General features: G+C 31.4%; 1 protein-coding gene across 2 annotated transcripts in view; it reads left to right on the top strand.

Moving 5' to 3' along the window:
* The window catches only part of LOC127715390 (uncharacterized), a 175,266-nt gene extending 150,427 nt beyond the window's left edge, over positions 1-24,839 (top strand). The window contains exons 1-8 of one of the 2 annotated variants that reach the window (XM_052221427.1): positions 6,701-6,767; positions 8,320-8,500; positions 11,054-11,356; positions 13,414-13,480; positions 15,649-15,713; positions 16,498-16,554; positions 20,911-20,949; positions 22,831-24,839. In XM_052221427.1, coding sequence (XP_052077387.1) covers positions 6,732-6,767; positions 8,320-8,500; positions 11,054-11,356; positions 13,414-13,480; positions 15,649-15,713; positions 16,498-16,554; positions 20,911-20,949; positions 22,831-24,737 — 2,655 coding nt within the window. In that variant the 5' untranslated portion in view covers positions 6,701-6,731 and the 3' untranslated portion in view covers positions 24,738-24,839. Of the gene's footprint in view, positions 1-6,700; positions 6,768-8,319; positions 8,501-11,053; positions 11,357-13,413; positions 13,481-15,648; positions 15,714-16,497; positions 16,555-20,910; positions 20,950-22,830 lie in introns of those variants that run through there. The other variant, XM_052221426.1, reaches the window with a different exon arrangement.
* Positions 24,840-26,684: the final 1,845 nt, after the last annotated feature.

Genomic DNA, 26,684 nt, shown 5'->3' with positions numbered 1-26,684 from the left:
ATGGTGCAAGGGAAATAAGATGTATATAAATCCCACAAAAACTACATCTATGGTTATTGGTTCTAGACAGAAACTAGCAAAAACAGACCATGTTCTTAATTTGACTGTTGGTAACTCCCACATTAAAGATGTAAATGGCGAAAAGCTCCTAGGGGTATTGATGAAAATCTTGAGTGGACATACCCAACTATGCAGTATAGGTTTTACTCATTGTCGAAGGTCGTATGGTGACATTTAGTTGTTTATTTCTGTGTCATTTGGTCTCTTGTGGAGTGTCTCATTTACAATCATATAACATCTTTTTACTTAATATTTCAATATACAAGTTTAATAATCATACCATACACCAAATATAATAACCCATTGATTACACAATGTAGCATGTTAAAAGAGGACTTACCATTGACCAATGGACCATGCAAATGTGGTCAATGACAACTGCCAGACAGACATTTACTCCTGTACATTTGTGAATCATTGCATACATATAGTTTATCTACTACATGTACTTTTAGTATTAGAAAACAGACAAAAACACAAAAACATGACATTGACCTATTGCTAACAGTATCTGATAAACAACCCTAATCAGGTAACTTTAACCTTGATCACTGATCCATGAAATGTGCTTGAGATCTTTGTAGCAATCTGTATTAATTTGAGTGCATATCTATAAATTTACAAAACAATATTAATCTGGATCATTGTGATACTGTAAATTTAGAAATTATTGTGAGGTTATTATTAATGCAAATAATGCGACAGGGTGAATATTGCAATAATAAGAACTTGCATTCTGATAACTGAATTATAGATCTTTATGCAGATTTTTTTTGTAATCGCAATAATTAAACTCGCAATTTAGTCCATTCGTCAAAAATCGCAATAATAAATACACGCAATAATTTCTGAATTTACAGTAGGTAAATTGTTGTCAGTTAATAGTGAGACACAAGTTTTCCCAGACAATATATAATTCTTTTGGTTGTTTTGTTTGGTTGCTGTCTCATTGAACAAAACTGTATTTTATTTCTCCTTTTATCCAGAAAATATAACTTTTGAAATAGAAACTGAATAGCATATGGATGGAAAACAAATGCCAAATGATGTAAAATAATTCAAGTGGCCATTCAGGTCAGGGGTTGGTGAGGTAAAAGATGAGGCAAAGGCATGTGCATTTACCACAACTGCCACTTGGTATTATGATTTCCAAAATTTACAAATCTCATAGCTACCTTCTGTATTAAAGACAACTGCATATATTGCGGTTTGCATATCATGAATTGTGTTTGCAGCAAAATTCACTACAGACAGCTCTATTAAAATTCATTTTTTGAAACATTTTTGATTTTTATTCCTAAAATGTCTATGAGATCAAATTTATAAAACATTTATTAGCCTTGTAAATTTCAATATACCATGTACTAGTAATTGTTGACATGTATACATCATGTACATGTACATGTACAATCATTAGCTGATCAGCTCTATATTTTCATTATTTTTATATCAATATTCTTCATCAGTGTTTTTTATAAGACTCAATAATCTGTATTCATCATTGGGACAGGTAGGTAAAGTAGGTCCTTTTGATCTTGGATTTTTTTTTATGGATTTTGACATCACTAAAGCATATAGTTCCAAATTATAGTTGATCTTGGCTTCTTAAGTGGATTCTGACAACACTTTGCATATAGACACCAAGTGTAGATGATCTTGGGTTCTGTCATATGGAATCTGACAGTACTTTGATTATACATGTAGTTCCAAGTATTGTTGATCTTGGCTTCTAATGCTGTTCTTAAGTTTCTGCACTTTACATATAGTTCCCAATTGCAAGACAAGATGATACTGGCTTCTCATGTAAGTTCTGTCAGTTCTTTGCCAATAGTTTCCAAGTAAAGTTGAACATTCCAGGATCTTTCACAACAAATCACTCCTTCCTCTTACATGTACTTGAAGCCTGAAATTAAATGTCAGAGTAATTCTGTCAGAAAATCAACATGATTGACATTTAAAAGCATAATGTAGTTCATATTTTAAATAAATAGGGAATGTGTCCATGGGACACAGATGATGCCCCCACTTGCATATAAAGTTATCAAGGAGCATAACTAAAGAACGGTAAGAGTGACACTACCCAAAGTTTTACTTGATCTGAATTTTGTTGTAATAAGTAATGTGTATAAGTTTCATAACATTTGGATGAGGCAAACTAAAGTTAGAGAACGGAAACAAAAAATTCAGCAATTTTTCCATTTGTAAAGAGGCATAACTCTAAAACTCTAACAGTAAAAGTGACACCACCAAAAAAAATTCAAACTTGATCTGTTTGTTTGTAATAAGCATCGTGTATAAGTTTCATAACATTTGGTTGAGGCAAACTGAAGTTAGAGAACGGACACCAATTTTGGGACGTACATGTACGTACAGAAAGACAAGAGTAAAACTTAATGCCCACTCCACTACGGCGTAAAAAAATGAAGAATTTGTGGCAACAATAATGAGCAAATAAAATAAAATTACATGCACAGCAAGTGTAAATAGTGATTTTGTTTTAATATATATGTTGAATACAGACTTCTCGGGGCATGCTGTTTCGATGCCAGGGACAAGTTACTTATATGCCTAAAAATTCTAAAATGCAGCTGAGCTACATTTGTACTCCTCGTCAACCAAATTATGCTGAGGTGTCTTGTAACCTGTTTGGAATATGGGATATACAAATTTTGTGTTTAAAAATACTAAGCACAAAACAATAATGAATTTTTCAACTCAAATGTACATGTACAATGTATATGTGTTATTTGGTAAACAAGATAAGCCCTACGTGTATGTTTAAACCTGATACTTGACGTTATGAAATTTTTTATACAAAAGAGAGACAGGGGGGGGGGGGGGGTGTTTAATTGTAAACAAATTGTGATCAAGACGAATCCATCAATAAAATGTATTGGCTTGTACTGTAGTGGTTATAATTTACAAATCAGGCCATTTATATTATCAAGAAAACAAACAAAACAATCGAACCCCTTGAGCGGGTGGACAGGGGTAAGGGAACATCGGAATAAGGGATCAGGAAGCGAGAAAAGGGGGTATCATGTGCAGGTCCGTTACCGTTAGTAAGCCTGGTCTGAAGTGAAAATAAAAGTAACCAATTTGGTAGAAGTAAATCTTATGAAGATTATAAATAGAAAAAAACCCTTTGATCTCGTGTGAGTCACTTTATTTTTAAACAATAAAAATAAACTTAATATAGCTTTATTTTATTGTTATAGAACTATACTAACAAAAGCATGATTTAGATAAAAGGAAGGGTACAAACAGACTAAGGGTGGGAATGTAAAAGGGATGAACGTGAATTGGAGCGAACATGATTTTGGGTGAAAGGACAAGAATTCGAAAAGAGGGGGGGGGGGGGGGATGAATAATCTGGGAAATATATTTTGCAATTTTTTTGTCTGGGAGCAAGGGGGATGGAAGTAGAAGTTAGGGGAGAAAATTTTAGAGTAAAAGGGAAGAGAAATGGGAGTTGGGGATAGGGAGTGGTAATCGTGAACCCCTGTCCGAGGGAAGTTATATGGGGTATCCCATTTTACAGGTTGGGAACAAACCCTCTATATGGTGTTCAGGGGCGGATCCAGCCATTTATAAAAGGGGGGGTCCTAACCCAGGATAAAGGGGGGGTTCCAACTATATGTCCCCATTCAAATGCATTGATCGTCAAAAAAAGGGGGGGTTTTCCTACCCCTGGAACCCCTCCCCCCCCCCCTGGATCCACCACTGGTGTTTAAACCTGTATAGAGGAATAAAATTATCTCTCTATAGAGGGGTATTTTTGTTTAGACTGGATTTAAAGCAAAATAGGGCAGAATGGCAGTAACCTGCTACATTTGATGCACCAATTGATGTACTTAATTTCATTTCACATGCCCACTTTACTGCTAAACTGACTGAATATACAATCTATTGTACACCATAATTGAAAGCTGTGATGATCAGGTAAATTCCACTCAGTTATGCTCACTGAACAGAATTTCTATTGTTAGATTTGACATAAAATTTAAAGGTCAACTGCATGTCCCTTTTTGTTGTTGATCAGGTGTTCAGATAGGTATACAATAGATTGCAAGTTCTGTCACTTTAGCAGAAAACTAGGCATCCCATGCCATTTTTTAGTAAAGAAATACAGAATACAGTAAAGTGCAATAATTGATGCATATATAGTGCTATAGATTATAGCAAATATAACTAGAAAATGTCATTCTGCCCTATTTTGCTTTAAATCCAGTCTAAACAAAAATACCCCTCTTTTATCCCTCTATAGAAGGATTATTCCTCTATACAGGTATAAACACCATAGAGAGGGTTTGTTCCTAACCTGTTTTACTAGTCATAGACGCTAACGATAAATATTTAACTTCATTGACCCCAACGTGGCTACGAAATTAGATTTTACGAATGACGATATAAAATCAAGACTCATTTGACGCTAACGGTAGCGCAGATCATGAGATGCTGAAAATGCATCCCTCCTCTTTGACTGTTTGACACGGATATCTGGTCAAGTAAACACATAAATAAGATACCAGCCATAACGATTATACATAGAACAGAAATTTAGCCCATGCAAGGTTTCAGCCGCAGTGATTTTCTACAGTAGCGAGTATTTTGAGATAACCCCCCACTTTGTATTTTTCGTGATACTGATAACATTTGGCTGTCTAATATATTAAAATTTATGTTTTCTTATGTAATGACTCTACCTTAATCGTTGTCTATTCGCAACTATGTCTGTTATTCATGCACATGGTCGTATTTATCAGTGCAGTATGCTGCTCAGCAATGGCGTCCCTGAAATTTCTGTTGTCCGATTATGGCGCTAGATTAGAGGGAAGCAACTCGCGCCAGACAAAATTACCGTATTTCACCAAAATAATCAAAATTTCGCTTTTTTATAACAAACAGTAAAATGTTCATCACATTTATATTCAGCTTTCGTCCATTGATATAATTACAAACATTATTTATTTAAAGACATCAATAAAAAAATCACAATAAAGTAATTAATGGAGTGCATTGAAATCAGACCTCATGGGGTAGAGGGATTAAACAAAAGCTCGTAATTTTTTTAAAAGCCTGGTGACCCCCATTTTATTTTACCTTAAAATGCTGGAAAAGTTCATAGCTTTGACATATCCGTTTATAAAAAAATCTACCGGGGAAATTTTACGAAAAATCGATTTAACCAATATTTTTAAGTCTAAAACAACCAAGGGGAACGTCTACATTATAAAATGTAATTGTTTTTTCACATAATAATCATACTGACATGGTTCTAAAAGTCTTTAAATTGATGTAGTCGTTATTGTTGAAAGGGTGTAAAAGTTTGGAAATAGGGTCAAAATCGCACATTTCGCTTCCATTTGAGGGGAAAACGAGCCTGGTGAACCCCTTTTTTCTTTGCATTTTTGGATTCAGCATAAAAACATCTACAAAATATGTGAAAATAAAAAAATTCTACCGGAGGTCCTCATTGGGGTGAGCCACCTTAAACGAACCCCAACAAATCTGGAAATGCATGATCTCAAGTCCTACTAGTAGTGGTAGAAGATTTGTTTAACAAGCTATCCACGACAAATAATTCAAAAAATTGATTTAGTCATATTTTGACAAGAATCGTTTTGATTTTACTTTTTTTTTGTAATTTATTTTTATTTTATCTGAAAAAACACAAAGCATTGTGATACATAAATACATAGATAATTTATAAGACATGTATTAATATTAAATTTTTCAATAACAGTCTAAAGTTAAAAAGTTAAATATGCTGTTTTGATTTTACTTGTAAAAAAGAAAATAGAGAAAAACATATAGTCTTTTATCTCGAGAAGAACATTCTGATCAATGCTATTATGTGTTATAAGTATTTACTCCAAAATATTTGCTTTAGTTAAATTTACAAGAACAGTTTATATTAGGATTCATGTTTGAATGTATGTGCTTGCAGCTAAAGTCTTATATCATACTTTATACATGTCATGCACGCTTTAGATACTAATTGTACAATGTTGTTTCAGTGAGCAATTGATCATTGTTAAATTGTCATTGACTGGTATTTTCAGTTATTACAACATATAAAGCGTTATTGATTAAACAGCGTTATCTTTCCCATGCTTCATCTATCAATCTAGCTATACAAAGCGAGTTCAGCTTCAGCCATAGGTAACAAAATGTACATTCGTGTATAAGCAAAAGTAGGGGTTGATTATGTATACATGCAGTCTTAAAAAGCACAATATTGAATAGTTGAATAAGTATGGTATTGTGGTACTGTAAACAGTCATTTTCACGTTTATCTGATTGTATTTCATTCATTCTTAGTAATTGAGCAAATGATTTTGTTTTATAAAAAGAAAAAAAAAAACAATAATTGTAATTTCACAATTCACTTTGATTTATATAATGAAATAATGTTTTGAGAAAGTTTTCTTCTTTTTTATCAATGAAATATAGACAACGAAACAGCCTAGAAATAATTTTGTTATTAAGTGTCGTAAGTTAGATGTGTATTCAATGATATAGATAATGTCTATATTATCCTGAATAGAAAACAAAAATACAAACAAAGCAATCAAAAAACAATAAGTGTAAAAAAAGCACACAAAACAATGGTCAACACAGTTCCTTTTTATTGCAGCATCCACGTGTCAGAAATACTGTGAGATGAGATGATGAGACATCTGAGTTTACTTTTACTTCTACTGGTACGTTTTTCTTTGATTTAAAACTGTATCATTTTAGTGAAATTAATGCATGATACTTTTTATTTGATTAAAATCCAAACTGCCAATAACTGTATCTCATGGTAATAAATCATTATGTAATTCTCAAATATCTTTTTTTTAATTTTTTGTTTATTCAACAACAGTATTGCACACGCTGTTAACAATTACTCCACTGACACAGCTATCTCAGTGAAGGCGAAGTACCAGAAGTTCAGGGATTCTTCAAGTAGATAAACTGCATATTGTTAGTCGTTTACAAATATTGATATAACATCAATAGATAAATAATGCTATTATATTATAATAAAGTATTTATACCATCTGGCGTTATTTTCGGAATTTCATAGTTTATCCGAGATTGGGATGATTTATAACCTATTACCAGTTTCCATATGTTTCCGGATAACGGTTTTTTTAAATCAATATAATGAAATAGATTGTATATTAGCTTTTTCTACATCATTATTCAGGTAAGACAGTTATAATTTGAAAGATTATTAGTCATACGGTAATCGAAAAACAATTGTGCTGTGTATTTGTAATGTATATACATCTTCCAAGATTATATAAATATTGCAATGTCCATCATGCATCATAAATAAATACAGGATTAGATAATAAATTAATTAATACACAAAGATAACATTACTAACCATTTTAACAGTTCATACAATTCAAATACACCTAAATATTTTTTCTTATATACCTTTTCTTTCATGGTTAAAATATTTGTTTTGTAGAATGAGCCTATTTTTAAGCTCAGTTTTAAAACAGAAAATACATTAATATTCTTTGTTCTAAACTCTGACAGATAGTGTATTTTGTGAATTGAATTTCAATAAGCTGTCCATTTTTTATGAAAAGAATTGCGTGCGGAGTAATTTAAAGCAATACACAGAATAATATCTGTTTTGTACAGATGATAGAAATCGTCAGTTGACTCAGCAAATGATTTTTGCTCTTTATTGATGATTGTTACCTGGTTTTGCATACTTGGCCAAAACAATAAAAAAAGGTCCAAGGAGAAATGATCAGAAAGACTATATTTGCAAATATATCAGTCGATTCCTTATAGGAGTTATTACGGTCAGAGATAATTTTAGCATAGTTTATGCAAAAACAAAATTAGATTTTAAAACCATAAACAGCAAGACGATTTCTATTTAATAAAATAAACATTGTAACTACACTTCTTATAAAAGTTATTGACCTTAAAGAAATTAAAATGGAAAAGGTTGAACTAACAACTGAAAAATTTAAAGCAAAACAAAATCAACAAATAAAAAGAGATATAAGTTATGAATCATAACTTAGTATTCAATTTTGAAGAGTGGACAATATTGAAAATGCACAGAACTAAGTTCAGAGACACAGAACTTTAGGGTTTCTTGTTAATATAGAACCCTCTTCTCATTTCAAATTATCAGTTTGACAATACCATGATACAATATCGGATGGGGCTGTAAGGCTATTGCATATGAATTTGGATAGCTAGTATCGATTACCGATGAACTGATATGAATATTTACAGATACAAATTAATCTTCATGGACTTGACAATGGATTTACATTTCATTGTCCTTTTCCTTCACAATGGAATTTCCGAGCAAAAGGATTATGTCATCTATCCGACGGATACCATTGTTTATACGACGCGAACAAAGTGCAGAATATTGAAGCTTGCAGGGACGGACCACAGTTTGAAGCTCCTGGTAATTTGTTCATTTCTATATTAGATTGTATTTGAAATGTCATCTGTCTGAACAGATGGACTAGTATTTTTTCCATCACAACCTAACTGCAAAATTTTGGATACACGTTGATGAATATCCGGTTGATATATGTTCATGAACTAATAAAGGTGTAATCATTAATTTAATTTGTGTCAGACAGTTGAACTCGGGAGACCGGGGCTGATTGCCAAATACTTAAGACAGAAGTGCAGGGGAAGTGTCTGTGTAATAATATTATCAAGGTCTTCTAGCAGTTTAGATAAGGGATCTGGTATAATTACTAGTAAAAAAAATATTTCGACTAAAAAAAGGATCATTTATCCTATAAAAATTTAATTCGGAGAATATATGTATGAATAACAATACTGATTCTTCCTTCATTATTTGTCTAGAGTCATTCATGTATTTTCTGATTCCTTTAGAACCAATGAATATTTGGAAACTCAAAACGGAAAGTCCTTTAACAAATGGCAAAATACATTATTGTATTTTGTTTTATTACATGGACTCCTGAATTTCAAGACGTGGTCTATTTAAAATATATCGAAACAACTTTCACCGATTTAAATCAAATTCTCGTATTTGATTAATGACATACTAAAACGTATATCCAAATTGCAAAAAGTCTAAAATAAATTATTTAATAGCAGAGAATTGATAATATATATTTAACTCTAGATACCATCTAATCAATCATCGACATGACCCGCAAAGTTTGCCAATGGTCATATAACCATATATAAACATGAATGTATTATAGATAAATAGCGTGTAGGTCTGTTTAATTTCATGTTTTAGGTTGATGAAAAAATATGAATAATCGTTTTTAGGTATAATACCTAATTTTATTTTTCTCTATTAGTCTTTGCTAAATTTGCACTTTTCGAAAAATTGTGCTGAAATTATCTTTGTTTCAAAAAAAGAAATACTTGGCATGAGTAAAGTTTTATCCTGTCCAGTACTATAGACAAAATGTCACATCACATTTCATTGCATATAAGAAAATAACCATCACTGGAAGTTAACCAATCAAATTTTCACCTCTTTTTTACTTGTGTACAAGCTTTAGTAACCATTTAAAGTTTTAAAAATATTCTATAGAAACCCAAATTAAAAAAAAATGGTGCTTTGAAATACCCAAGATGTATGTCTGTGACCCAGAAATGTTTTACTGCAATGAAATGTAAGATTTACTACCTACAACTGTCAAATTCAAGTGAATATTTTTTCTACCTATTTTCGTATGCAACCGGATGTGACGTACTATGATTTGGTGGTTTTAAACCTTTACCTATATAAAATGAATTTTTGTTGATAGATTCAGTCAATCAAATGTTTCACCCATTTTTACTTTAAATGTTGACAGTCTGTTCCTATTACATGTATCGATATCTTAACACGCCTTGTACATGCGTAACCCATCTCCAGCTGATATTGAAGTTCACATAAATATGGATTCACATGAAGTCGTGTTAATCACTTCAAAGTTAATAATACATCACAAACGTTAATGAGCTTATTTTGAAAAAATTTGACAAAACTTACTGCTTAAAACGAAAAATTATTTCATAATTCCACTTTTATTAATATTTCAAACCCCAAAAATTCATATATTGATTTTTTTTGGTCTAAATCGTAGCCATTGCTTTTTTTAAAAAGGAAAACAGAATGATTTAGTATCTCAGTCCCTAAAGATGTTTTTATTCAGGTTTTGCCAGTAGTATAAGATACAAGCTGAGGTCTTTGCTATAAGATACCCTAAATAAATTCGTTAATAAGGGTAATAATACCGGACTAAAGGAAGGACATATTGTATTTTGAGTGGCCGTACGTCCGTCAGTATCATGATATTTTGTCCCATTTGTCAACTTGAAATCTTATATTAAGCTTCAGCTGAGCATGCTATATAATTTTTTACGTCCAAATTCGATCACTATCGTGTTAACAGTCGTCTACAAATACATGAAATACTTGTCACCGGACTGAAAGGAAGAGTAAATCATTTATTTTTAAACATATTGCGGCAAAATCATTCATAAGCACAGTGCATCTCATTCTATAAAGCCTTGACTCATGTCTAAATCATTATTTTGATGTAACATGTTTATGTTGTCATAATGACATAAACACAAACATATCTATTCTTTACTTTTCAGTTTATATTTATAATTTTGTATCAATCAAACTCAAACTATTTCGAATTGATGTAGTTATTTTTTGGAATTTCGAGGGTTATTTAATGGCACTTATTCCTTCTTTAGCATCATTCCATCGTATTATTTGACTGATATTTTTCTTTTAGCTTTTTTCATAATTATCAAGAAAGGTATGTTGCGATATGAATAATTTGAGTAGAAAATAATATGTTTTAGTTTTCTTTATAACTGCGCATTGTTGAAGAAATATAAAATGCTTTCGAACTTTTAGTATAAACGATGTCGTACATTTACAAAAATAGTAAACCAAATACAACTGTACATCTCATTCAGTCAGTTAATCAAAGTCTCCAGAATAATTATTTTATCTTTTTAGGAAATAAACTGCAAATAGTTGGAAGTTTAGAAGTTGTAAAATGTACAAATGAACGATATCAACCTTTTATTTTCTGGACAAATGGCAGTCACCTTTGCAAATTTGAAAAATCATTTTGCACTGACGAAGGACAAGTGCTTTTTTCACAAGGTACAACTAAAAAAGATAGTACGTGTAGATGTGACTACACAAAAGGTTATGACTTTGTAACTAAACCAAGAAATACATGCTTCTGTATTCCAACTGAAGAAGACTGTTCTTGTTTCATTAGGCATTGTTCCAGTGGATTGGTCCTTTCTCCAGGTATGGTACATTTCTAAAATAATAATTTGAATTAAAAAAAGGCCTATTGTGCTTAACAAGACTTTGTGAGGTAGACGAAACTGGCATTAAAACGATCGTTTTGAATTTTGATGGTCACAAATAGGCATATCAGACATATTTCGACTTTGTTGACTGACTACTTTTGTTTGGGATTAATTGTGATTGTAACATTATAATAAGACCAAAATGTAAAGATAAACACTAATTTTACCTGGCGTAAAACGTCATTTGAGTTTTATCTTCGAAAATGACTTGTTTAATGGAATAAAACCGTAAATTTGAAATTTTCTCTTTTTCCCTCTCTCGCGAATAGGCGATTAAAAAATAATAGAAAATTATGTGAAATATTTAAGTTTGTCATTTTTACTTTTCATACCTTTAATCTCATTGATAAAAAAAATCCTATGGACTCGTCCAGTGTGCAGTTTGAAGGTCGTTAAGGTTACTGTTCATATTCATGCACGTTCAGATTTAATCAATATACGTGTATGAAAAAAATAAACAGTTTGAAGAACTTAAGGTGGCTGGGGCGTCTTAATTGATTAGAATTCATAGAATTTTTTAATACTTTGTCAAAATGAAGTTTTTATCATGCTTTTTTCAAAAATATAATAAAAAGTATGGGTCACCGGACTTTTTTTCACACTACAGTTTGTGCAAAATTGTAAGATTTTGTATAGATTATGCATGGAAAATCCAGTTTTGTGTGATAAAAAGAAAACTATCTGATAGAATTTTTAAGATAAATGTGAGAAGATAGCTCTTACAACATGCTTTAAGATAAGTAAAAGAAAAAATGGGGTCACCGAACTTGTTTTTTGCTACATATTAAAATAGTTAAATTCACAACACTTTCTATTACAAAGTTACTTGATCTGAATTATCTCCCCTTATTTGTCAAAGTTGAAAAAAATGAATAACACACAAGTATGGTGTTATTTTGAAATTACAGCCGTATTTATGATAAAACACATAATTTTTTTATATTTGTGTCAAAAGTTTTACACATGAATTACATACTACTCTAAAAATTTGCACATTTCATTAAAGATCTAGACCAACTACTTCAAAATCCAAGATGGAGGAAGACACCCGAGCCACCTTAATCCAATCAAATTGCGTAAGAGTAAAAAACAATGAGCGGTCCACATCATAATAAGTATTAGGGGTAAACTGGGTAGGGAGAAAATGACAAATATTTTCAGTTTATTTTTTATAATAATTCATGAAAACTTGTTAATAAAAAGTTTGCTATAATTTCAAAAACATTTCATTTGTATTGGTATAGTTTTCGGTCCTTTCATTTGCGTATTTAAGGCAATATGAAGTTTGGGCTTTAAAAGTCATAATTATTGACATTATACAGAAAAATCGTTCTTTCAAAACATTTCATGTTTCACAAATAATAAGGTGATATAAAGTAAAATCATTTCTTAAAACAATGCAAAAAAATATTCTGATTGGCATAAAGTGATTTGTCATAAAGTGCTTTAAAATGAAACGTTGTATAGCCAACATCGAATTCCCTCACAAAATATTATCACACACTATAATGTTTTTTTAATTATTTATGTCAACATATGTCATCTTTAAAGCTAAATATTTCAAAAGATTTCAATAAATACGTTCTGCTAATAGTTATTTGAAATGAAAATTCACTATTGTTGTATACTTTTAGGCTAATTTTATGATTTTCAATTCGCTTCGATATAATAAGAAGACGTGTAAAAAGGTAAATTGCAAATTGAATAATAATCATTCATTCTTCTATTTTCGATTCTGTTATTTCTTATGAAATTAAATTATTCATGTAGGTGATTAGTTTTGGTATCTTCTGACATTCAGGCAATACAAGTATCATTATGTCCATATTTGTCTTATCATGAAACAAATAAGTACTCTAAATGTGTATTTAACAGTGTGTGTCGTAACATAATTTTATTATTTATATAATTGATGATTGATTGGTGGTGTTTTCTCAACTTCATTTTTGTAAACTTGAATACCTTAGTAAATTAAAACGAGTTTTTTTTCAGATTATAAATGCGTACCAGTGATTAAGTTGCTTGAAATCTCACAGTGTCCAATAACAACTAGTAGCGCGTAAGATTACTCACGATACATTAATAAATAAGAATTATGATTGCCATTAATTTAAAACTGTACATGAAAAATCTACTAAAACTGAAATAGTAGGCAATCACCAACTGATCGATAAAATTAGTGTGCAATACGTTTTACGTGAATTACATGAAGACTTTGGTTTATATTTATAATAATATTGTCATCTTAGAATTTTCAATCCAGTTTTTAAACCTATTCTGCCACGTTTGCTTAGAGTGTGAATTAAAAAAAAAAAAAAAAACGCGTTACCTCAAACCAAGACAATGACGCTAAATTATTGCATTATTTTACGGATCATATCGCTATTTGCAGATTTAAACACCACAAAAAAAATGTTTGAATGAATTGGTAAGTTGCCAGTTGCAAGTCAAATGTTGTGTCGCGGTAAAACACCATTTTCCGTAAGCAGTTAAAACCTTGTTGTATTCAGTATTGATTCCTTCTTCCTGAATGTGCATTAAATATTTGCCACTTGAGCTTAGACAATGATTAATCAAACTTACACGAAAAGTATGATAATTGAAAAAGCAATAATATAAGTGTTTAATCTTTGAATTCACAATGCATTTATGAAATCAATAAAATTGAGAATAGAAATGGGGAATGTGTCAAAGAGACAATAACTCAACTTAAGAGCAGAAAACAGCCGAGGACCACAAATGGGTCTTCTACACAGCGAGTAAATGCATTTTAATCTCGTAAAAAGTACATATTGGTGGCCTTCGGCTGTTTTCTGCTCTTTGGTTGGGTTGTTACCTTTTTGACCCATTCCCCGTTTCCATTCTCAATTTTATGTAGCTGCAAACCAGTAAATACTTGATGGAAGTATAGGGCAGATGCCTTATTGCCAAGTAAAATTACTAGATTATTGACATAGCAACTAACGTTTTATAAAAGGAAAGTCACTTACTAAATGTCAAAATAAAAAAAATAAAAAACAAACACATCCAACGAATTGAAAACATCAGTGATATTCCTGACATGGTATAGACATTTCCTCATGTAGAAAATTGTAGATTAAACCTGGTTTTAAAGGTTTATATGTTACTGTATGTTTCTCTTAGTTTATTGTACAATATATAACTTATTGAATTTAACTGTCATCCAAAAGTACTTTAGCCATCGGTCGAAATATATCGTGTACTTGTAGTTATGGAAATTAAACAAAATTAAAAGATGCAAGCACAACTTTAAATCTCGTTGATTTTTGCATCAGTAGTGCTGGAACATAAATATTGGAAATATTTGATTTGATTTCTATGTTATAAGGCCACTTTTAAGCACCGCATGTAGGCTATTTCTTGGCTGGCAGTTTTTATTGGTGGAGGAAGCCGGAGTGCCCGGAGAAAATCACCGACCTTCGATAGGAAAACTGACAATTCTAGTCAATCAAGATTGGAGTCGAATGCACCCGCACGAGCAAGGTTCGAACTCACAACCTCAGTGTTGCCTGGCTAGAGATAACAGTAGTAACAACTTAGACCACTCGGCTAACGAGGCCCCAATATTGGAAATATGAGATTATCAGACATTAAAGAACCATGACATCTTATACATGCAATTCGTTAGATGTGTTTTAACTTTTGATTTTACTATTTGAAAATGGACTTTCTGTTTTGAATTTTTCTTGGAATGCGGTACTTTTGTTCTTTTACTTTTTTCATATCGATAGATATTTTTGTATATATATAATAATTGATTATTCGTTCAATCGTATGACCTACTTGCGTAAAGTCGTATGTTTATCGTCAAATGGGTGTAACAAAAAAGCATTATATACATTTTTATTCATATATGACGTAATTTCTAAATGCCGTTCTGGTGAAACAATTAAATTTACAAGATTTGACCAAATCGATCTATGCACGCTTTCTTTTCTTAAGATAAGATATCCAATATAGTAATAACAAAACTACGTTAATAGATCCCACCAACCGTATATAATGGGAAAATTGGTTATATACTTTACTTCCGCATACATTTTGCTAACAATACTTGTTATACTCATCATTTTTATAGCTACATGTTATGTCCATCTGAAATTTTATCAACGGTAACATATTTGTATTTATATTCATATGTAGTGTTTATTTTGTGTTTGTTGAATGATTGTATCTTACTTTTAAATATTTGTTTGATGTTATTAGAGAAACTACTAAAAGACCTACCCTATCCATAGATAAAAAAGACGACACACATACTTACTACAATGGTAGGTAATGTAAAATATTTGTTACATATCGTTTTGTGTTTCTAAAAGGGTTCAAATTCACAAAATCATTCTACGTGTGCATTAAATGATTTTTTTTAAAAACTTATTGATGATATATACAGTTTATTTTAAATAGTGGTAAAACCAATTGGTCATGATTCATTGGATCTATATTTTCCAGTTTTGGTAAAAGTGTATAACGTTTACATTATAAAAATGTACTTCTTTAAAGTAATGGCGATCGGAGCAAAACTATATATAATATAACAGCATTTTAACGTATACCATTTGTGATAAGCGCATACTTGTTTAATATATATATATATCTTTTTTTCAAAATTTTACAATTCATCGGGTTGCCCTCATGACATTAACACGATTAAACAACCACCAAATAATCAATCATGAAGTTGCATCCTTTATATGAATGAAAATTGAACAGATAATTATGTGGATTTAAATTATTTAAAACTAAAATTCAAAAATACAATATCAAATAAGGAGATTTGTTGTGATAACCAATGAGACAATTACCGACAAAAGTTGAAATGAAGAGGATGTAAATGGCAACCGATTCGCGTCTCTTTTTGCTTTTCTAATTTATTCGTAGGTATCAGAGTAAGTAATTTTCTAAAGTGACAGCATGTTAATGTTATTCATAACGATAAAAAGTCAAGTCAAAAAGTAAAGTAAAGTAAATTTTTTAAATCTATCATAGACAATAGGTAGGTACATGTACACCATGTATTTCAAATGTTGTACAACATCCTTTTTTTCATTTTAGATCATGTCTTTAGAATCCATAAAGTTGTTCTTTTGGTGTTGCTTTTGCTGGTAACAGGTAAATCTGTTCATTTGTTGTTGTTCTTATATTATAATAATTTAAATTTTTTGGGGTTCAATTGACTTAAATAAAAGCAAACGAACAATCAGTTTTATGGTAATAAAAACATTTTTGGCAATAAATTTTTATACACTAATTTTTAGCTATATAGACTACTGTTTCAACTTGTATAGGGTTTATTTGTTATCAATGTTGTAATAAGAAACCGAACATTTCCATGCATGGTCTTTGTCTAGGAATTATGCAAGTTTTTGATTACAAGCAGTCATGGCCAGCATGGTCATGGCATGATCAGGGTCAATACTAATTATTATTGGCCACAAATATTTTAATTGACCAATAAGGATAAAGTGCATGCTAACTTTTAACAAGCGTCTGGTTGCGCCCGCATTATCGCAATTGCACTGAATGCTACTAGACGCTATTTTTGTTTTGCAAGAAAAGTAAAGATTTTCAATTTGTAGACTTGTGGGTTGTAAGCCACTCTTTACATGAGACTGTGGCATGTTTTTTTATCACATTGCACACATTGGTGCTTATGTTTGCAGTTTTCGCTGGAGCAGCCACCTGTTCAACAGAAGGTCCAGCAGTAACCAGGTGGAAATTGACTGCTTTGTTGCTGAACCCGCCGTTGAAAGGGAGGACCTCCATTTTGTTTAACAGATTTATTATTTGATGCATAATTAGTAGTATTTGCACGATTGAAATGATCATAAAAGGCAGTGCGCCAAAGATCATCATTTACAACTGCCCAATCAAATTTCATCACTCTGCGTACCTTTCTAAATGTTTCATCGTATGCTTTTGCCATGTTAAACCCAAATTGCTTTGAAATTGCTCTAACATTATATGCATATTTGATAAGACTTAAAATATGTTCTGGATGGTTAACATAATAAATAGACATATAAATATCAAAGGCTGCAGTCAACTGATGGATTGAAAAGAACTGTTTTGGCTTTGCGTAGGTGGAAATTTTTACTGCTTTCGATCTAAAAAGTACATCATCATCTTCATCTTCATTACAATTTGGAGAAAGGGTGACAAAATCCACATAACTATCAGACATAATGTCTTTCCTGATTTTTTCGCTGACACTAAAACCCAAGGGTAAAGTATTTTTCAGTAAGTAACTTGCAGTCTGCCCTATAACAGAATTGTTAATACCTAATGATTGGTCTTCTTGTGTTGTTGGACAACTGGCTGTGAAGTATCCTGCAACTGATAGGTCTGACGTCACAGGTGGTACCAATGAGCAGTGGACGGTGTTTGAGGATGAAGACGGCAATGTATATTGACTCTCTGTTGGGTAATCAGTGCCGGAGACCGCTTCCTGTGTTGCACTAGAGCGTATACCACACACACTTGACAATCTGTCATCTGATATTCGGACTCCACTGCTGTCCGTTAAGTGTAAACCAGCTCCCCTCAACTGAGTGATCATTGCTGCAGCTATTTCATCTGCTATTGGCTGTGCTGTTGTACTTGCACTGTTCATCACAGGAGCTGTTGATGTAGTTGGACCATTGCTTCGGACTCGTTTTCGCCCTCTTGATGGATTAGTAGTTTCGGTCAGTGCCACGGGATCTATGACAAGGTCCCTTACTGTGAGGTCGGAAGGAGCAGCTCTTCTTTTCGATCTAGCTCTTTGTTTAGGCATCTTTAAAGGAAACAAAAATAATTCTTGACTACCTGATAATGCGTGTTTACTTACAATATAACATCATAAAAATATGCATACATGTATATCACTTATTTAATACTATTCATTGTTTATTGTTCATACAACAATTTCACACAACGAACAATGTGGCACACAATAATGCAATATTATATGGCAACTACATTGTAACCATACATGATAATAACCATGTAAGTGTATGTTACATGTAAAACAGTATGTAAATAAAACAAGTGTAATCTGATACATAAATACAAAAGTGCACTATGAATATCAGAACCATAATGATGGTTAACCATATGTATGTATAATGATACAAAATATAACCATACAACCAGTGCAAATTGATACCATTTTACAAAATTGCACTGACATATATGATAACCATAGCCATAATGATGGCAATAAAACCATGTGTATAATGATACATTTGTGTGTCACAATAAATTGGATAAATTAAACAAGAGCAGTGGATTGTGTATACTAATTAAAGTATTAAATAACTGATGCATCAGTTTTCATGAATAATAAAACAATGATGTACATGTACAAATAATAGCATACTATAACTAAAGCTTTTTATTTATTATAAGCAAACTATGTAAACGTATCGTTAGATATCCCAATTTCATATTATTAATTTTTAATTATTTTACATACGATTTGCACTACCAACAGCTGCACGAATATTTTTAGCGTAGATGTGCATACCTTCATCATTTAAATGAACTTTATCTGACAACAAAACTTTCGTGTTTTTCCACAGGCCCCGGTGTTTCCAAAAAGTAATATTTGTACGTGATTTCAAAGTTGAAGACAGTACCTTATTCACTTTGTTTACTTTGTTGTTATAATCGGGACCCGACCTTTCGGAATACCTCGGCAGTAATTGCACAACGATCACGTGACTAACACCATACGCTGTAATTATGTAATCACAGAATGACGCGATATCTCGAGCCAATTTCTCAGGTTTCCTCTCGCTTGTCAAGTCATTACCGCCAATTTGAATAAATACAGAATCTGGTTTAAAAGTGTAAAAAACGTGCATAAATTCTGCTTTCTGAATGCTTTTACGACCCGGACGCAATGTACTTCCACCGAAAACTGCAAATTCAACCTGAATTTCTGTACCATCGAATCCTAAATTGTATCGCCCTTCTGCACGATTCTCGTACAAAAAATGATTCTAATCTATGTACAAATGAATGACCAAATATCAAAAATCGATGAACCATAATATACAAATTTAAGAATTTACAATATAAATATAATACGAATAATTTAAATATAAAACGAATATTTTGAATTAAATAATATTTTAGATGGCTTTTACCTTCTAAACAAGTTCTGTGTAATCGTAACTACGTCTTTTCTGTACTAAATCGTCAGTTATCTTCTGTCCAAAGCCTCTTTCAGGAACAAACTACATTTGCGACATTAGAAGCTGACATACTAAAAATGAGAAAATATCAAAGTAGAATAAATACAAATGAATAGAAGAAACGTTGATTTTAAATGAAGATTACTAAGAATCTTTTCATCAGTCAATGTTTAATGCATTTATCAGACCTTAAAATTTTCGAAAAGACTTTGCAATCATGCTCAGGAATGGCGGCCTAAGTAAATTATGCTAAAAACAGTTAATAGTAATGAATAAATGGACCTAAAACAAACGTTGCAACATTAAAGGGCCTTAAGTCGATGTGCCACAAAGATTTAATTTGTATTAATTGTAATTACACTACTATTTCTATGCTACACACAATAAAATAGTAAAATCATTCTTCGTGAACCTACTCCTTTAGTTCGTCGGAATCAATTTTCTAAGATATATACTAGAAAGATGAATTAATATCGTACTGACGTATATTTCGACAAAAGGATCAAAGGTACCTTCGCCTTAAGTTATTCATTTTCCTTCACTTGATGTTAATGTAGGGCACATACATTTACCTCTGTTCGGATGTAACTCCATAATATGTCATTTATAGAAAATGATAATTAGATCATCCAGTAGAAGTTCACAATTTTCAACATTGGGTATATTTTGGAATTTAAATTAACTACAACATATGCAGAAAATTTAGGCACCACAAAATTCTCAGAGAAGTATCAAGCAAATAATGTGCATGACATTCTGATGTTCAATAGATATTCCTAATCATACTAACAGTAAACATTGAACAAGGGTATATTGTTGTTCCCTGGACAAAATATTAGAAATCTCAATTTATAAATTCAAAAAACAACTTTAAGAAGGTTATTAAATATTTGTTTGAAGAGCTCCAAACTTTTGGCAATTCTTCCTTCAAAAACTGCCTCATTTTAAACTAGGTTGAAACCACCATTTTCTTAGGAAAATGTCTGTACCAAGTCAGGAATATTGAAGTTGGTTTATACTTGTTCCGTTGATTGATAACGTTTGTTTTGTCGTGTCTAATTTTTATGTTTTTTACTTTTTTTTTTTTTAACTTGCCTTGGATTTCAGTTTTATTGTTATACTTTTTCATATATATCTGAAGTCAGTTTCACAAAAAAAAACCTACGACTAAGATTGATCGTAAGTCAGTATTCTTAAGATCAATCTGAGTCATAAGTGAAACCGACTCCTGGTCATTAGTTTATATATACCAAACAAGGCATTACTGAAAAAATAGTGTTGATTTCAGGTATGGGCATCATTTACTTTTTATACATCTGTCATGTCGGTAAGTACAAATTATTAATGTGTTTTACTATTTATTTCTGTTCTAAATATTTATTATAAAAATAATTTTTTGAACAGCATGGTTGTGTTTCATTATAAAATATTTCTAGAGGTATTTTAAACAATGACACTTACAAAACGTTTTCTGATATTTGTTATTTTGTGCATACGTTATGATGTTCGATGTCTTAACTACTGCACAATAAGTATATAAATAAATATATGTTTATAATAATATCTGTACTGTTACAATATCTAATATTACACAAGTTTGTCAGTACGTTTAATGGAATTATTCATTACTCCGAAATGATTTTTTTATACTATCTCTTATGTATCCGAAACTAAATGCGGTCAGTGACCTCGCACGTGTTTTGATATATATTGTTTTGTAATGTTTTGAAACATTTTTAGAACTCACGTCTTGTTGAATTAAAATTCCCTTGTTAGTATACTGTCTGATACACTTAAAACTTTGTTTTGGTAAGCAGTTGTTTTTGGATTCCAAATTTTAATTATATAATGATATTTACGAACTGGTTAGAAAGTAAGGGGAACTTTGTATGCAAATCAATATTACTATTTATTCAAATGATGCACAAACCTTACACGTGTTACAGATCTATAGAAGGATATGTTGAGTTTGTAATTGAATGCATTTTTGTTCAAAATTTTGAATCATTATTTGTTATTACCAGGCGTCTTTAAGGGAACTTTTAATTTAGCTACATTTGTCTCTGAACTAGTCTTAAAAATATAAAACATCATACGTGGACGGCCGTTCTAGTACATGTTAAGTCTTTATTCGATTGTTTAATCATTAGCCCTTTTACTTGTTGCCAGTTTTTTCGACAGAGATGATATTTTGACTTCTAAACACTTTGGTCTTTTTTAAACAAAGGAGGAAATATACAAAAATAAATTCAGTTATTTCATATATTTTTACTAGCTGACAACTAAATGATATTAAAGCGACCCTTAACAATAATAATATTAGTAATAACAAAAATATAGGATAAATATCAACGAATTTCGATATATATTAAATAAATGTGGAAGTCACCATACACTCTCAATGAAGTTGCAGATATAGCCAAAAAGATATAAAAAAACGTATATACAATTAGTGATATGTTTAAACATTTACTTGAGTAGGGAAGAAAATGATTATGGTCCTTATAACCTCTAAGAAATTAGTAATGAAGCTGGTTTTTCAATGAAAGTCTAGTGTTGATTTACAAAACTTTACCTCTTCAGAATATCGCTTTGCTTTTAAAAAAATAAATTTGTAATGTGTGCTTCAACACATGGGTCCAAATTGCAGATATCGAGATCTCAGCCACAAACAACATTCTTATGAAACCCTAGCTATATTGTAGTGTCCTTAACTTGTCTGTATAATAATTAGTAACACAAGGTTTCTTGATCCCCTGGAAAGCCTATTGCAATCGTTACAGTGTTGTTTATCGGTACCGTTTCAACAGTGGTTTCTTTTTGTGACTTTGCATAATACGTAGTGTGTATTTTTCATGACATGTGACAATGTATTGACTTTAGATTAATTATTCTCGTCTTTCGCGAAATTTCTGATTTTTAAATTTATTAATGAGTTGCGTATTTAGTGTACTATAAGATATAAGAAAACACTTGTCTTTTCATTTTACGGATGTGAACATCTAAATGTCTGATAAATCTTTCATGTTGCTTATATGTGTATTCAAACGTTGTGAATATCATGTAACAAATAAATCAATAGTTCAATTAACAAAAATACTTAAAAGTGGATGAAATATTCATAAATACTTCAAAGTGTACTAAATCGTGTGTCAAAACATATATTAAAATAAATGATAATAAAATGATTTTACTTTTTCCGTTTTAGGTAAATCTACCATCGAAAAGAATAGTTGGAAAGATCATTTAATGAAGTTTGTAACGACTCGTGCATCACAGGAAATTTTGATTACGATCACAAAAAATCCTTGCGTTTTGATAACAGGTCCTTTTGGATCTGGAAAGACTACGATTGCATGTTACATTTCTTCAATGCTTGCAAAAGAAGGCTATGAAACAAATTTTGTTTCAAATCCAGAGGAAATTATGAGACTTACTTACCGCAATCGAAGACAACTTTTCATAATTGATGATGTATTTGGAAAGTACTCGACAAATATATCTGACATAACTGAACGATCGGAAAAGTACGGTTCAAGTATAAATGCAATTTTAACTAAATCTGGTACTGTGAAAGTTCTCATAACTTCCAGAACATACATATATCAACTAAACTTCATGAGTTTTGAAAATTTGAAAACAGCTATATCCTTTATTCATAAAGATCTTATACCGGAAACTTCAGAATTGGATCTAGAAGAACGTAGAAAAATGTATAAGTCATACTTTGAATCGGACCCACCAAAATCAATTTCTGACGATATTTTGTCATTGTACCATTTTTACCCTGTTATGTGTGCTTCCTATAACAAAGACAATGTTTTACAATACTTCACACATCCTGTAGACATCATATCTGCTGAAATTGATAGCATGCAACAAAAATCAGATATTGGTTATCTCGCTTTAGCCATTCTTGTCGTCATGGGTAATAAAGTCGAAATCAGCCACATTTCTGGTTTGAGCTATTCTGAGAGAACAGACTTCATTCTTCGAGACATTTTCAATGAATCTTGTTTCAATCATTACCCATCAATACATATGTTGTATGTAACATTTAAGTCATTAAATGGAGATTTTATCAAGAATGGTGACACATTCTTTTCCTTCGATTGTCCTGAATTGTTTGAAATTGTCGCAAAATGTATTGGGGGATCATTCATGCAAAGCATTCTAAAAAACAGCAGCAGTGTATTTATCAAGGAGAGACTTCGGTTATCTACAACAGAAGAAAATAATTGTTCCCATACAATAAGAGTACCACATACCATGATAGATGCATTTTATCAACGTCTTACGTCTGATATAAATAATAATTTAATTTTTGATGTATTAAGTAACAAAATTTTCGAATCGCAGTACTACAGGAAAACATTTATCGGGTACCTTAATAAACACGTGAAGTCAAACACACTTGTTGACTCATCAACTAGGTCAAACGTTCTTCATATTGTTTCATCATTTGGATATTCAGATTTTTTAAATCATTTTTTGACACGAGATAAAGGTCAAGGTGTCAATAAAAAAAATATCAATGGAAAAACACCCCTCCACTTAGCATGTCAAAACGGACATATGAATTGTGTTCAATGTCTACTAAATAATACAGCTGTCGTGAATGATACGGATTCAAAAAAAAGAACTGCACTTCATTATGCATGTGAAGCCGGAAATGAAAGCATTGTTAAATATTTAATTACAAATAATGCTTCCGTAAACAACAAGGACTTGGAAGGTATGACACCCCTCCATGTAGCTTGTGAAAAGGGACACCAGTATGTAGTAAAGTTTCTTGTTGAAAAGAAAGTGAACATAAACGAAGCAGACACAAAAGACAAAACACCGCTGCATTATGCATGTGAACATCGTTTTTGGAATATTGCTGAAGTTTTAATTTTGAATAAAGCGTATGTGAACAAATCTGATGAACAAGGTTCTACTCCACTTCATATAGCCTGTGAATATGGGAATGCGGGAGTAGTCAAACTATTAGTGGAATATAAAGCAGTTACCAATAGTAAAAATAAAAATGGACTAACACCACTCGATATCTCTTTAAAAAACGGAATTGAAGCTGTATCAATATGTTTAAGCCAGTTCGAGAAAAATAAATAAATGGCACAATCATGTTATTTTATAAAGATGTATACTTGTAATATTTTATTTTCAGCTGTCATTGCATTGCATAATTTAATAAAGAGTTAGCATATATTTCAACATATCATATTTTATATATAATATCCATGAATGGATTTTTTTTTATTAACGATACGGATTTGCATTGAAAATTGAAAATGGAAATTAACGTTTAAAGATTTTACTCAATAATTATTCAATAAATATTTTCAAAAAAGGAAATCAAATTGAATATCACAATATTAATCGAAAATTGGAAAACTTAATTGAATAGAATAGTGATTGAAATAAGAAAATGTGTCAACAACCCGAAAAAAGAAGACAACAACCAAAGGCCACAAATGGGTCTTAAATGTAGTGAGACAATTAGTTCAGCGAAATGTACGCTTCATACACTTAATTCCGAAACATACAAATGAACCAAAATTATAGAAACATAAAATACTAACTAAGGCTACATGTTCCTGACTTGGGACAGGTACAAAATGTGAGTTAAACATGGTTTGTTAAATCTAAACCCTCCCTTTTTACGGGTGTCATTCGGTTTATCGAGAGAAAAGATCGTGAAAGAATACCTAACGGTGGTCAAGCATTGCGATTGGATCGTAAAATATCTCGTATCGGATCGTGAATGTAATTAAATGTAAATTCTAATTCAAAATCAGTGAAAAAATCGCTGAATTTTCAAAACGCGGAACAAATCCGAAAAAACAAATATGTCTGTCAAAATGATTCAACTTTCTCAACAATACTGTGCAATAAGATAGAGAAAAATATGCAGTACTTTATGAGAAAACACAAAAGGCGCAATACATGTCTATGGGGATTCATAAAAAAAACACGCTTTTTGTACCTATAATGGTCACATTCCAATATATCATGATACATTTAAAACTTAATCTTTGGTGTGTCCGATAGTACAGTAAAATAAAAGTATGCTCTTCCCTTGAAACCGTTCATTTGTTAATGAAAATCTTGAATTTTGTTGATTTGTCATCAAACTTGATCGTGAAAGATCAGGTACCGCATTATTTTGATCGTGAAAGACAAGGCGTGACCAGACTTAATAATAAGAAAACAATATTGTTTTACCAATTGATATACTTGCAACTGGTTGAAGCGTGAAACGAACATTAAAGTGTTCACTTTCTTATTTTTCTAAATTCAACACTTTACCTCGAAAGTTAAAAAATAACTAAAAACGTGTCTAGATAAGTTGATTTCCAAAAAAAAGGACCTCCACGGGCGTTAATTGTCGAACATAAAGGTGTGTGTATTTTTAAATGCATCCGCTTTGGAAACATGTGCATGTGATCGCAATCATTTTTTAAGGGTTATTACATTCAGTTATTTTCAGTTATGTGGAGTGTCGTTCGGGCGCACTTTATAGCTTGCTGTTCGGTGTGAGCCAAGGCTCCGTGTTGAAGACCGTACCTTGACCTATAATAGTTTACTTTTATAAATTGTTACTTGGATGGAGAACTGTCTCATTGGCACTCATACCACATCTTTTTATATCTATATAGTAGGTCAATATTGTTATATCGTGGCTGCGCCGACACAAACTAAAAGGGTACAAAGACTATTCTAATTAATTGTTTGTTCAGTCTTTTCACAATAGCTATAGGTCATTGTACCCAACTTAGTGGGGGGATTTTCATTCAACGTACTTCGACTGGGATGCCCAGCCTGAACTGTAATTTATCCGATTAAGTTCTATTTTCAATCGTTACAACTTTTACTATATGCAATAACCTTTTCAGTTCGCGTGTGAAAAATTCAGCTCTGAGAATCGTTCTAGTACAATTCAGCAGAACTATTTACTTACCGCCACTATTTAGCCAAGAATATGGGTATGCAACGTTTAAACACAAAAAGTTAACCATCTACCATATCTAATATCGAAAACAGCATCTTTCATTAACG

Source organism: Mytilus californianus, unplaced genomic scaffold (genome assembly GCF_021869535.1).
Source record: "Mytilus californianus isolate M0D057914Y unplaced genomic scaffold, xbMytCali1.0.p SCAF_9, whole genome shotgun sequence".
Lineage (NCBI taxonomy): Eukaryota > Metazoa > Mollusca > Bivalvia > Mytilida > Mytilidae > Mytilus > Mytilus californianus.
Note: the sequence above shows the minus strand (reverse complement) of the source record. Positions and strands in the feature narration are given on the sequence as shown.